Source organism: Otolemur garnettii, unplaced genomic scaffold (genome assembly GCF_000181295.1).
Source record: "Otolemur garnettii isolate 467f Iridium unplaced genomic scaffold, OtoGar3 scaffold00010, whole genome shotgun sequence".
Classification (NCBI taxonomy): Eukaryota; Metazoa; Chordata; class Mammalia; order Primates; family Galagidae; genus Otolemur; species Otolemur garnettii.
In genome coordinates this window covers 18,616,204-18,629,036 of record NW_003852405.1, presented here as the reverse complement: position 1 = coordinate 18,629,036, position 12,833 = coordinate 18,616,204, and the positions used below count along the sequence as shown (strand labels likewise).

Sequence of the window (12,833 nt, the reverse complement as noted above, 5' to 3'; positions counted from 1 at the left end):
TAGCTCACATCAACCTCAAACTGTTGGGTTTAAGGGATCCTTTTGCCTCAGCCTCCCAAGTAGCTGGGATTACAGGCACTTGCCATAGTGCCCAGCTATTTTTTAGAGATGGGGATCTCACTTTGTTACCTTTGGTGGAGAATCGTAGTGTCAATAGCTCACAGCAACCTCAAACTCTTGGGCTCAAGTGATTCTCTTATCTCAGCCTCCCGATTAGCTGGGACTACAGGCACTGCCACAATGCCGGACTGTTTTTAGAGACAGAGTCTCCAGCTCAGGCTGGTCTTAAAGAGCTCAGGCGATCTGCCCTCCTCAGCTTCCCAGAGTGTTAGAATTATAGGTGTGAGCCACCATGCCTAGCCCTCTTCTAAACTCTTGTCTCATACATCTAACGCTGATATCTCTCTACAGTAGTCACAAAATCAGTATATCCAAAAATTATCATCTTGAGCATACCCTACCCCACAAAGAAAACTAAACAAAAATTTGCAATTATCAACTTCATTTATCTTGAAAAAGGACCCCCACCATCTAGAAGCTAGATGTATAGAGTTATCCTCAATACTTTTCTTTTATATATCTGTAACACTGTGTCCCATTTTAAATATTTGCCAAATCTTCTTTATTACTTCTCTTTAAAATTCTGCATTTGTTCAAATTCTTACCTGTTTTCTTGCCAATTGTAGCATTTCTTGACTAATTTGCCTTCTTTCAGTCTTTTATTATATGTTTAATTCTACTACATGATTTTACTCCTTTAGAAACTTTCAGTGGCTCCCTATTTTCTATAGGATAAAATTCAGATTACTAGGTGTGGCACACAAAGCTTTTCATGATCTAGGCTAGTGTCTTTCAACCTTTTTTATCTCATGGCACACTTAAATTATGTTGATTTTAAAAAAAAGTAAAATAAAATAACATATTTACTGTGCTTTGAGCGTCTTTTGAAAATAATTAATGATCTTTAAAATGTTTGCAGCACACATAAGATCTCTCATAGCATGCCAACCAGTATGCTGCAACACAGTGGTTGAAAATCACTGATTTAGGCCTTTCTTTTTCTTTGGTTGTCACCTTTGGTCTTTTCTTTATAGTCTGTGCCAGCTGTACTGAATTATTTGCAATTCCCAGAAAGTTCCCACTTTCTCTCACATTTCACCTTTTCCTTATATAATATTTATACCTTCACCTGTAATCAACGCCAATCATCAGTTTCAAGCTCTAAAATGTATTTTTTCCTTATGAATCCAATTTTGCCATCTTTTCCCCTTTCCCTGCTTATCCATATTCATAATTATAGAAATTTTTATTTTACAAAATCAACATTTTTTTCCGTTATGTTTTTTTGAGGGATGGATTTGTAAGTTTCAGAGTATGATTTTTTAGCATGAATATGAAGTATAATGTAATTATAATTTTAATCTGTATTTTTAAATGTATATATGTAGATTTGTGAGGTACTGCAGAAAAACTCAACATAAACCTATATACTCTAATCCTATTTTTGGAATAAGGGATATGAATAATCATGGAAAAACTAGCAAAACCTTGGTCAGAAATACTTGAGTCATTTCTTTAACAATTGGATTTCTTTTGTAGGTGTCACTGCAGATGATCACATGATGAAAGTAGAGACTGTTCACTGCAGTGCTTGTAGTGTGTATATCCCCGCTTTGCACAGTTCAGTTCAGCAGCACTTAAAGTCGCCTGATCACATCAAAGGGAAGCAGGTAAATTTTGATCTGTCTTAATAAAGCCATTGAATTATACATCAGTCCTTTGCTATTGTTTTATATATAATCCTATCATTTTCATACATGAATACTGAGTATACCAACAGAGGCATTGGACAGTGTAGTAGTTAAGAGTATGGGCTTTTGGCCAGGTGCAGTGGCTCATACCTATAATTTTAGCACTTCGTGGGGCTGAGACAGGAGGATAGATTGAGGTCAGGAGTTGGAGATGAGCCTGGGCAATTTAGCAAGACCTGGTCTCTGGAAAAAATAAAAAAAAAATTGGCTTCGTATGGTGACATGTACCTATAATTGCAGCTACTCAGGAGGCTGGGTTTGGAGGATTTCTTGAGCACAGGAGTTTGAGGTTGCATAGAGATATGATGCCACTGCACTTTAGCCTGGGCAACAGAGCCAGACCCTATCAAAAATGAATGAATGAAAAAAAGATTATAGGTTCTAGAGCAAGACTTCCTGGGTTTGAATCTTGGTTCAGTGTATAACAAGTTAAACTAAGTTAACCTTTCTTTGTTTAAGTTTTCTTATCTGTACAGTGAGGATGGGTAATCATTTTACTTTGATGTGATTTTTTTTTTTTTTTTGTAGAGATACTCTCACTTTATTGCCCTTGGTATAGTGCCTGGCATCACACAATTCAAAGCAACTTACGGCTTGGCGCCTGTGGCTCAAGCGGCTAGGGCACCAGCCACATACACCTAAGGTGGCGGGTTCGAATCCCCAGCCCGGGCCTGCCAAACAACAATGATGGCTGCAACCAAAAAATGGCCAGGCGTTGTGGCGGGTGCCTGTAGTCCCAGCTACTTGGGAGGTGGAGGCAGGAGACTCGCTTGAGCCCAGGAGTTGGAGGTTGCTGTGAGCGTGATGCCATGGCACTCTACCCAGGGGGATAGCTTGAGGCTCCGTCTCAAAAAAAAAAGCAACTTCCAACTCTTGCCTCAGCCTCCAAGTAGCTGGGGCTATAGGTGCCTGCCACAGTGCCTGGCTATTTTTTTGTTGCAATTTGGCCTGGGGCTGGGTTTGAATCCACCACCCTTGGTATATGGGGCTGGCACCCTACCCAATGAGCCATAGGTGCCACCCTGATGTGATTGTTTTAATGATTAAATTATCTAATAAAACATAAGGCAATTAAAATAGTGTCTGATAATGGTCAACATTCAGGAAATCATAGCTATTATTGAATTATTTTTCTTAACTAAGTTGATAAAAAACAATTTTGTGAGTGCATAAGTATGTGCTTTACAACAGAAAAGAAAGGTTTGATTATTACTGAATTTTTTCCTGATGGTTGGAAGAAAAAAATTAAATGTAGGATTGTTAGTTACTATCTTTCGTTACTTTTCTTTTGGAGATAAGAGTCTCACTTAGTCGCCCTGGGGTTGAGTGCTATGGCGTCATAGCTCACAGCAACCTCAAACTCTTGGGCTCAAGCCATTCTCTTGCCTCAGCCTCCCAAGTAGCTGGGACTGTAGGTGCCCGTCACAATGCCCAGCTATTTTTTAGCGACAGGATCTTGCTCTTGCTCAGGCTGGTCTCGAACTCCTGAGCTTAAGCAGTCCACCTGTCTCAGCCTCCCAGAGTGCTGGGGTTACAGGCATGAGCCACTGTGCCCGGCTATTGTTACATTTTTTGAGTAGAATATCCCTGGAAAATTTACTGTTGTATTTATTTATTTATTCATTTATTTTTTTGAGACAGAGTCTCATTTTATCACCCTGAGTAGAAAGGTAGAAAGCTGTGGCATCATAGCTCACAGCAACTTCAAACTCCTGGGCTCAAGCAGTTCTCTTGCCTTAGCCTCCCCAGTAGCTAGGACTACAGGCGTACTGTTTTATTTTTTTATTAGCATATTTGTTTTGATATTGGCTGGCTTTATTTAGTCAAAGTTACTTCAAACAATGCTATTGTTTATATTTTGGGGAAATAGTTTGTTAAGAAAGCAAATTTAGGATTGAGCACTAAGGCTCATGCCTGTAATCCTTGCACTCTTGGAGGCTGAGGTGGGTGGATTGCCTGAGCTTACGACTTTGAGACCAGCCTGAGCCATAGCTAGACCTGGTCTCTAAAAATAGCCAGGTGTTGTGGCAGGCGCCTGTAGTCCCAGCTAATTAGGAGGCTGAGGCAAGAGAATTGCTTGAGCCCAAGAGTTTGAGGTTGCTGTGAGGTCTGACACTGGGGCACTCTACCCAGGGTGACAAAATGAGACCTTGTCTCCAAAAAAAGAAAGCACATTTAAAGATTCACTATTAAAGACTTAAGTTTTAAGTACAGCATGCCGGAGTCTTCAGTTTGTATTTTTTGTTGAAGTGAACCTCATTTAATTCAGACTTCTTTAGGCACTTTGAGCATATATAGTCTTTTATTAATCTTTGTCCTTTTTCTTCCTTGATAGTCCTTTGATACCTTCTTGAACAACTAGACATTCCATATCATTATCTTTCTTCCTCTGTATAATATAATGGCAGCCTAGAGGAAGACTAATTTCTCCTGTCTGACAAATTATTTTTTTTTATAGCATGAAAATTAGTCGAGCTGAGGCCAGGCACAGTGGCTTATGCCTGTAATCCTAGCACTCTGGGAGGCCAAGGAGGGTTGGATTGCCTGAACTCACAGGTTTGAGATCAGCCTGAGCCAGAGTGAGACCCTCATCTCTAAAAATAGCCGGGTATTGTGGTAGGTGCCTTAGTCCTAGCTACTGGGGAGGCTGAGGCAAGAGAATCACTTATGCCCAAGAATTTGAGGTTGCTGTGAGCTGTGTTGCTATGAGCTCTTACTCTACCTCAGTAAGACTCTGTCTCCAAAAAAGAAAAAAAAGCAAATTAGCCAAGCTGGGGAGGAAGATGTAGAGCAGAAAGAAGAGAAAACGACTGTCGAGTAGTTCTAGTAGTATTTAGGTACTGAGTTTTTTATTGAAGCTGATGGGCTTGAGTTTTTAATTTATAGATGATTCAGATTATTGTCACAGTCGTAGTTGTTGCTCTGTAGCAGAGTTTTCGACCTTTTTTAATCTCACGGCACACTTGAACTTATAGTTAAACTTCCATTTAAATTATGTAGATCAAAAAAGAGTGAAAGTACTGCGCTTTGAACATCTTTCAGAAATAATTGATGATCTTTAAAAATTTTTGTAGCACATCTAAGATCCTTTCATAGAACACCAGTGTGCTGTAGCCCACCGGTTAAAAATCATAGCTCTATAGCTTTGTTTGTGAGACAGTAAGTCATTTGAATCTAAGAATTTGAACATAAATGCTGTTTTTCTTTAATTTTTCTTTTTTTGAGACAAAGTCTTACTCTGTCACTGTGGGTAGAGTACCATGCTGTCATAGCTCACAGCAAACTCAAACTCTTGGGCTCAAGCAATCCTCTTGCCTCACCCTCCTGAGTAGCCGGGACTAGAGGCAACTACTACAACACCCAGCTAGTATTTCCATTTTGAGTAGAGATAGGGTCTCCCTCTTGCTCAGGCTGATCTCAAATTCCTGAGCTCAAGCCATCTATCTGCCTCGGCCTTCTAGAGTGTAAGGATTAACTCACATGTGTGAGCCACTGCTCCTGGCCCTAAATGCTGTTTCAATTATAGGAATAGTTCTCATCTCACAGTTTTCAGGTACCCTCAATGTGTTCTGTTTTTTTTTTTTTTTTTTTTTTAAATAGGCTTATAAGGAACAAATAAAACGAGAGAGTGTCTTGACTGCTACAAGCATTTTAAATAATCCAATAGTGAAAGCACGATATGAACGTTTTGTTAAGGTAAGATTTCAGAGCAAAAGCTTTTCAGATAATAATGTAGTACTGTAATAATTAAATGGTGACATAGTAACCCTTTTTGATATTTTAATATAGTACACGTGTTAGCAAATTTTACTTAGCATCTTGAATTTTTTCCTAATTGTTGTGATTGAGCAGGAGAGGAATATTAAGTGATTATTCTCTTATCCCCTTTCTAGCTCTGAATTAGTTGAGAGATATGCGAGAGTTGGACAGACTCAGAATGTCAGCTTTGTAATTTAAAAATAAGATCAACTCAGAGACTGTGTCCTAGATGTGTAATAATTACTGTGTACTTTAATATTCTGCTCCTAATTTAGATATAGATAGCTGTAAATCCCCCCAACTTCTGTTATCAGCCCAGATGGACAGGAACAGGATTCTCCTAGTTTACCACATCACATAGAGCAAACTGGAATGTACCTTCTTGTTTGCTGGGAAGACCCAAAAGAGGAGACCCAGAAGGGAATGAGTTATGTATAGCCAGTTTCTTCTGCCAAGCACAGACATTTTGTTCCAGAAGACACCACCTTGTAGAATCAGGAAGGCAGCAGAGACAAAGTTTCCTCCTTATATTAGGCAACTCAGATGTGAACAATTGGGTATACCTGGATTACTCTTTAGGGTTTTTGAGATTTGATATTGTTTGAGTCTACTTTGACGTAAAACTTATTATATATACTTATTGTACAAGTAATAACTTATTGTTCAGGGAATTAACAGAAATAAATTGTAGAATTTAGTTTGTGAGTTGTTAGAAAATAATACGTAACTTAAAATCATTCTATACTGAAGTGATCTGTTATACTAGTTTTACAATAGTCTGTTACTTATATTAGTAAATGTTTTGTAGCTTAAAGAAGTATCATTTATTTTGGCTATTGTGGTAACAGCTCTGTGAAGAAACCTGATAGATATTTAATGGGCCTCAATTTAATTATCCCTCAACCAGTGACTTCCAAGCTGAATAACCTCAGTTATACTGGCTTGCTCCTTGCGGGGGGCCTATTTTCTTATTTGTTAATCATATCATCACTGTTTACTACATTCTTGACAGTGCTTTAAAAAAATGAATATAGTCCTGAATTGAAATCCAGGTTTATGGGAGGTATGGTATTTAATTTAGTACCTATGATACCCTTATCAAAAAGATTAGAGTATCATGGTGGAATTAGGAAAAATTAGATTGTTATTCTTTCTTTGTCACAACTTTTGAGAAGTTAGTAGTTTCTATTCATGTATGAAAATAGTTTTTAATGAGAGAAGAACACAAAATTAGAATTTTTATATATTATTTTCAAGCTACACTATTGAGTCATTCATGAAACGGGAGAGGACACTGGTGGACATGTTTTGCTTATGTGCGTATTGTAGAGAAAGTACCTGAGTTTAGAAGAACTCTTCTAGAACCTTATTACTCAGAATGTGCTGTGGACCAGCAGTATTAGCATCACCTGGAAATTTATTAGCAATGCAGAATTCCAGGTTATATCCAGGCCTACTGAATAAGAATCTTCATTTGAACAAGATTCCAGTCGATTCATATCCATGTTAAAATTCAAGTAACATTGGTGTCACATGACTTAGTGATTTGGCTTTGTTTAACATTTCTTTCTGCTCCTGTTGTCATTCCTCAGAGTATCCGTCCTCTGCTCATGGTCAGCTCTGGTCATGGTTTGAAAATCTTTCACTGTTAAGTGCTCTCTCTGACATAATACCCTTTAAAATCTTTTCTTTATTTTTTATTTATTACTATTATTTTTTAGAGACAGAGTGTTAGTATGTCGCCCTCGGTAGAGTGCTGTGGCATCACAGCTCACAGCAACCTTTAACTCTTGTGCTTAGGTGATCCTCTTGCCTCAGCCTCCTGAGTAGCTGGGACGACAGGTACCCGCCACATCTCCTGGCTATTTTTCGTTGCAGTTTGGCCAGGGCCAGGGCCGGGGATGGGTTTGAACCTGCCACCCTCTGTATATGGGGCTGGCGCCCTACCCACTGAGCCCAGTTTCTGCCCCTCTTTTAAGTTTTTTCCCCCCATCAAATAACATCAATCTTTGGTAATTCTCCAGTTGTATCATCTTGTTTTGCCTTCACTTTCTGCTCTGGGCTCTCATGGGCATCCATTTGAATAAGAAATGTTGATGTTCTTTTACCATTTAGCAGTTTTCAGCACTGTGCTATTTGTGGTTAGCTTTATTAATTGTCTGTCTTGCTAAAAAATACCATATAATTGTGCCAGTCCTGTCTTTGCAAGATTTTCACTCAGTTCACAATAATTTTACATAATCAACTATCAATGTATGTGTTTCCTGTAGTGGCTATTCCAAACCATTTTATCACATATCCCAAATTTCTTTCTTGGCTTGGTGCCTGTGGCTCAAGTGGCTAAGGCGCCAGCCACATGCACCTAAGGTAGCGGGTTTGAATCCAGCCTGGGCCCGCCAAAAACAACGACAGCTGCAACCAAAAAATAGCTGAGCGTTGTGGTGGACACCTGTGGTCCCAGCTACCTGGGAGGCTGAGGCAGGAGACTTGCTTGAGCCAGGAGTTAGAGGTTGCTGTGAGCTGTGATGTCACAGCATTCTACCCAGGGGGACAGCTTGAGGCTCTGTCAAAAAAAAACTCCACCAAATTTCATTCTTATTCTCTCACTTTCCGTATTCTTATTTCTTCTCTTGCATTAGGGAGATTGAGACCATTGGATGTGAGCTCAGTAAATGTTCTCTTGTGTGCCTCAGGTACATGTATCTTTCCCTCACCTTTAGTATTATCTGTGAGGGGAAACATTCTTCTTTGCTTTTCATCTGGGAACTTGTTTTATCATCATGTCTTCCTTTATTTGCATCTGGTGTTTTTCTTGTTTTTTTTTTTTTTTTTCTGATCTTCCCCAAACAGACATGCTTATGTGTTCCCTAAACTAAAAATGACTTAACTTTTCCTAGACTTTGGCCCTCCCCCTATTATTATCTCTTCCCTTCCCACCATTTGAAAAGTTTACCTTGCATGTGCTTTTTACTTCCTATTATTTACTTTTTAAATTAGTAATTCTCACCTGGAGGAATGTAGTCAGAATCATCTGTGAGGCTAAGAGGGACCAAAAAGCGTTCTTTGCATTTTTTAAGACTTTCTGAATTCATGTTTCCCGAATTTCTCTCATAACTGTCTCCTGAAATTCTTCTTCAGTGTGCTGGTTAATAGGCTTCTCCCCTGGGAATTTTGAGTTGGAATTTTTTTTTTTTTTTTAGCAATTTGTGTTTTTAGCAAGAGCTCTAGGATGTGACTTAATTAAAATCCCATTGTGTGGAACCAAGGTCTGTGTATTTTGAGAATTTCACAGGTAATTATGAGGACACATTCTTGGACAACTGTTGTCATTTACATTGAGACTTTTAAAACTGTTCTAAGATTACCAGTGATGTAATCATCAAATCTAGGGGCCTTTAACAATTTTTTGGGGGGGGCTTTAAAAATTTTAACAGTATTATTGTTTAGCATTTTAAACATACAAAATTAAAGGGGATGGGCTCGGCACCTGTAGCTTAGCGGCTAGCAGTGGTTCTCAACCTGTGGGTCTTAACCCCTTTTTAACAATGAAAATACATTGCAGCATTAGGAAGGTTGAGAACCACTGGGCTAGGGTGCCAGCCACATACACTGGAGCTAACAGGTTCGTACCCAGCCTAGGCCTGGCAAACAACTATGACAACTACAACCAAAAAATAGCCGCACATTGTGGCAGGTGCCTGTAGTCCCAGCTACTTGGGAGGCTGAGGCAAGAGAATCGCTTAAGCCCAAAAGTTTGAGGTTGCTGTGAGCTGTGACTCCACAGCACTCTACCTATGGTGACATAGTAAGACCCTGTCGCAAAAAATAAAAAAGTAAAGGGGATGGTATAGTAAATCCTAAAGAACCTCATTCAGCTATAATGATGATCAGCCATAGTGATCCTTTTCAATCCTTTTGTGCTTTTATCTATTTGCCTTAGTTGGTACTATTCATCTTTCACTTATTCTTAAAACTATTTTACCATATAATATTTTACTCCCCTGGGTTTCTTCCTGCACCAAGTATTCCTTCTCTTCTAACCTCTGTCCCCATGTATATACAGTGTAGGTATTTTCATAGTGTTTTATTCCACCCCCCTTTAATATTTAACTCCTCTAGTCCCACCCCACGGCTGTCCTGCTTACTGTGCACTCTGTGCAAGCAATTCACAAATGTAAATGTCTTACTTTGAATTTTTCTCTTGAGTTGCGTATTTATAGCCACCTAGTAGATGGTTAGATGGTTAGATATCTGAAATTCTAATGGTGTAACCTAACCTACCTACCTCTTTCCTGTTTCCTTTCCATTGGAATTGGTGTCACTGCAACTTTTACATCTCCCTGTTCTGGGCTATTAGAGTAGCCCCTAGTATTTCTTTTCTTGCTTGTCTGCCTCTTCCTGCACATTCCTGCCTGGCTCATCTTAAAGGTAGCACCACTCCTAATACTTGCCTGTTTGATATCCTTTACTGCCATTTCATTTCTTACCAAGTTATAGCTTTCTCATCTGGTCTAATTTATATTGAGATTTGACACACAAACATAATTCAAGTATTTAAATAAAATATTAAAATAAAATTGTATCTGTGAATGTTTATCAAATTAAAGATTTGTCTTTCTTAAAGTATAAGTAAAGCATGTTATGTAGTAGGTAAAACAAGATACTTAATTTTCATTTGAGTTTAAGAGATCCTGTAATAGTTGTACATTGAATACTGATATAATGAAGTAAAATGTAAATCTTTGCATCATCTGTTTTCTTTCTACCATAAACCACTTATTTGTTTTATATATATATGTATATATATACACACACACTTTTTTTTTTGAGACGGAGTCTCATTATGTTGCCCTTGGTAGCGTGCTGTGGCATCACAGCTCACAGCAACCTCCAACTCCTGGGCTCAAACGAGTCTCCTGCCTCAGCCTCCCAAGTAGCTGGGACTACAGGCACCTACCACAGTGCCCAGCTGTTTTTTGGTTGTAGTTGTCATTGTTGTTTGGCAGGCCCAGGCTGGATTTGAACCCGCCTGACCCCGCCAGCTTCAGTGTATGTGGCTGGTGTCTTAGCAGCTGAGCTACAGGCACCGAGCCAACACACACTCTTACTTGTTATATATATACACACATACACATAAATATATGATTTTAGAAATTCAGGTAAGAGGAAAATATGACCTTTAAGTATTTTAGTTTATGCAATGTAAAGTAATGATTTCAGTAAATTATGTACCCATGTTGTTAAGAAGGAGGTATTCAATAAATAATTAATGACCTGGTCATAAGTTAAAACCTTTAAATACTAATTAAAAACATTTAAATAGTATTTGTTCTTCATGATATAACAAATAAAAATTTCACTGATGTAAAAATGAATGGGCGTTTAAAAGCCATTTTACATGTTTTTAGGGTGAGAATCCTTTTGAAATTCAAGATCATTCCCAGGATCAGCAAATAGAAGGAGATGAGGAAGATGAAGAAAAGATTGATGAGCCTATTGAAGAAGAGGAGGATGAAGAGGAAGAAGAAGAATCAAAGGGAGTAGAAGTGGAGGAAGCAGAGGAAGCGGAGGAAGCAGAGGAAGCAGAGGAGGAGGAAGCAGAGGAAGCGGAGGAAGCAGAGGAAGCAGAGGAAGTGGAGGAAGTGGAGGAAGCAGAGGAAGCAGAAGATGTGGGAGAAACTGGAGGAGTAGAGGGCGAGGGGGACACCGAAGGAGGTGGGGAAGTAGGGGCAGAGGGGGAAGTGGAAGAAGCCGGGGGAGTAGAGGAAGAAGAAGCAAAGGAAGAGCCTTCTGATTTCCCCGTTGAGCAGCCTGAAGAAAATTAAATATAAGGTATTAGATTTAAAAGGAGCTTTAAATTTCTGTGCTAATGTGGAAAAGGGTAAGAATTTTAATAGCTTAAAAATAAGAGTTAACATCCATCTTGCATGAATTCCACATGTTAAAATTGTGTTTTATATAATTTCTAAATGTTTGGCATTTGTTTAATAAAATGAAGGTAAGACTATTTTAGTTTAGTTTTTATAGTTACCAAACTAGATCTGATCAATTGTTTGTATAATTTTTAAGCTTGATTTTTATTACTTTATTGGTGTTAAAGATAATTACTGTACATTGTTAGTAATCTATTCTAATCATTTGAACTTAAATGCTGCTCTTGGGAGTGAATATTCAAGTGTGCATTAATTTTTTGAATACTTACCCTAGAAGAGGTAAATTGGGCAAGTATTTTGTGCTCTGACTGTGTATTTTTTTACAGCCTTGGATGTTGAATAGTAATGTGCGTTGAAAGATCCACTTAAAGGCTTTTGTGACCATGTTTCCCTTTGTAGCAATAAAATGTTTTTTATAAAATCTTTCACCCTGAATTAGCAATTTAAATGAAGCAGTTCATCAATTAAATGAATAATTAAAAATCAAGATTTGCCTTAACGTATGAGTTCAGGTCACAAGTATTTCAAGGTGATTGAGAGGACTTGAATTGAAAATTTTTTCTCAATCATATTTTTAAAATGTATGACTAAAATATTTTTTTTAACACATTTCAAATAGAGGTCAGCCTGTAACTGGCCTTGTTTATACTTGTTTTAGTTTGTTCCTTTTCTCTGTGCCCATGTCAGATCTTGAAATCTTCCTGAAAATACATTTAAATACAAAGAAGTTTTCTGCAGTTGCGTTAGTTCTTTTGTCATGTCTGTTTTTGGCTGAAGAAGCAAGAAGCAAATTATCTTTTTTCAAAATAATTATTTCTTTTCCAAATATTTCTCTTCTTTTTCTTTTTTACTTTTTATGGCTTGTATACTTAAAGATCTCATAAACAATGTATTTTCAAATGATTATGTTACTGAAAAGTAGTGCTCTATTTCTTTGAATCTTTGGCCTCTTGAGAGAGGGGCTTTATTTCAATGAAAGTGTAGCAGGAAACCAGACAGAAGACTCCAGGCACCAGTTGATTAGAGGAAGCTGCTTTATTTCAGCTGGGGGAACTCGGAAAACCAGTGTTTCCAAAACTGAGCCCCCCCGACTCATAATCTCTTGCCTCTCTTTTATCCACTTTTCAGGGCAAGAGTGCACGTGAGGGTCATAAAACAGAGAGAGACATGACATCATCGTCAAGGCCCTGTGCTCAAAGGGAAGGTCAAATTTGCCCACGCCCTTGAGACTGGTTGGACCACCTGCCCTCAAAGGCGACGGAAGTCCAAGGAAGTTACTAGGTTACAATCTAGGCCCCACACGTATCAAGGGAGGAACATACAGACAACA

The 12,833-nt window shown here is 38.4% G+C and overlaps 1 protein-coding gene across 4 annotated transcripts in view; it reads left to right on the top strand.

Annotated features, from left to right (window-relative positions):
* Nucleotides 1–12,228, top strand: part of ZNF326 (zinc finger protein 326) — a 49,463-nt gene extending 37,235 nt beyond the window's left edge. For all 4 annotated transcript variants that reach the window (XM_012801766.2, XM_023509855.1, XM_023509856.1 and 1 more), the window contains 3 exons: nt 1,600–1,730; nt 5,412–5,507; nt 10,979–12,228. In XM_012801766.2, coding sequence (XP_012657220.1) covers nt 1,600–1,730; nt 5,412–5,507; nt 10,979–11,395 — 644 coding nt within the window. In that variant the 3' untranslated portion in view covers nt 11,396–12,228. The remainder of the gene's footprint in view (nt 1–1,599; nt 1,731–5,411; nt 5,508–10,978) is intronic.
* Nucleotides 12,229–12,833: the final 605 nt, after the last annotated feature.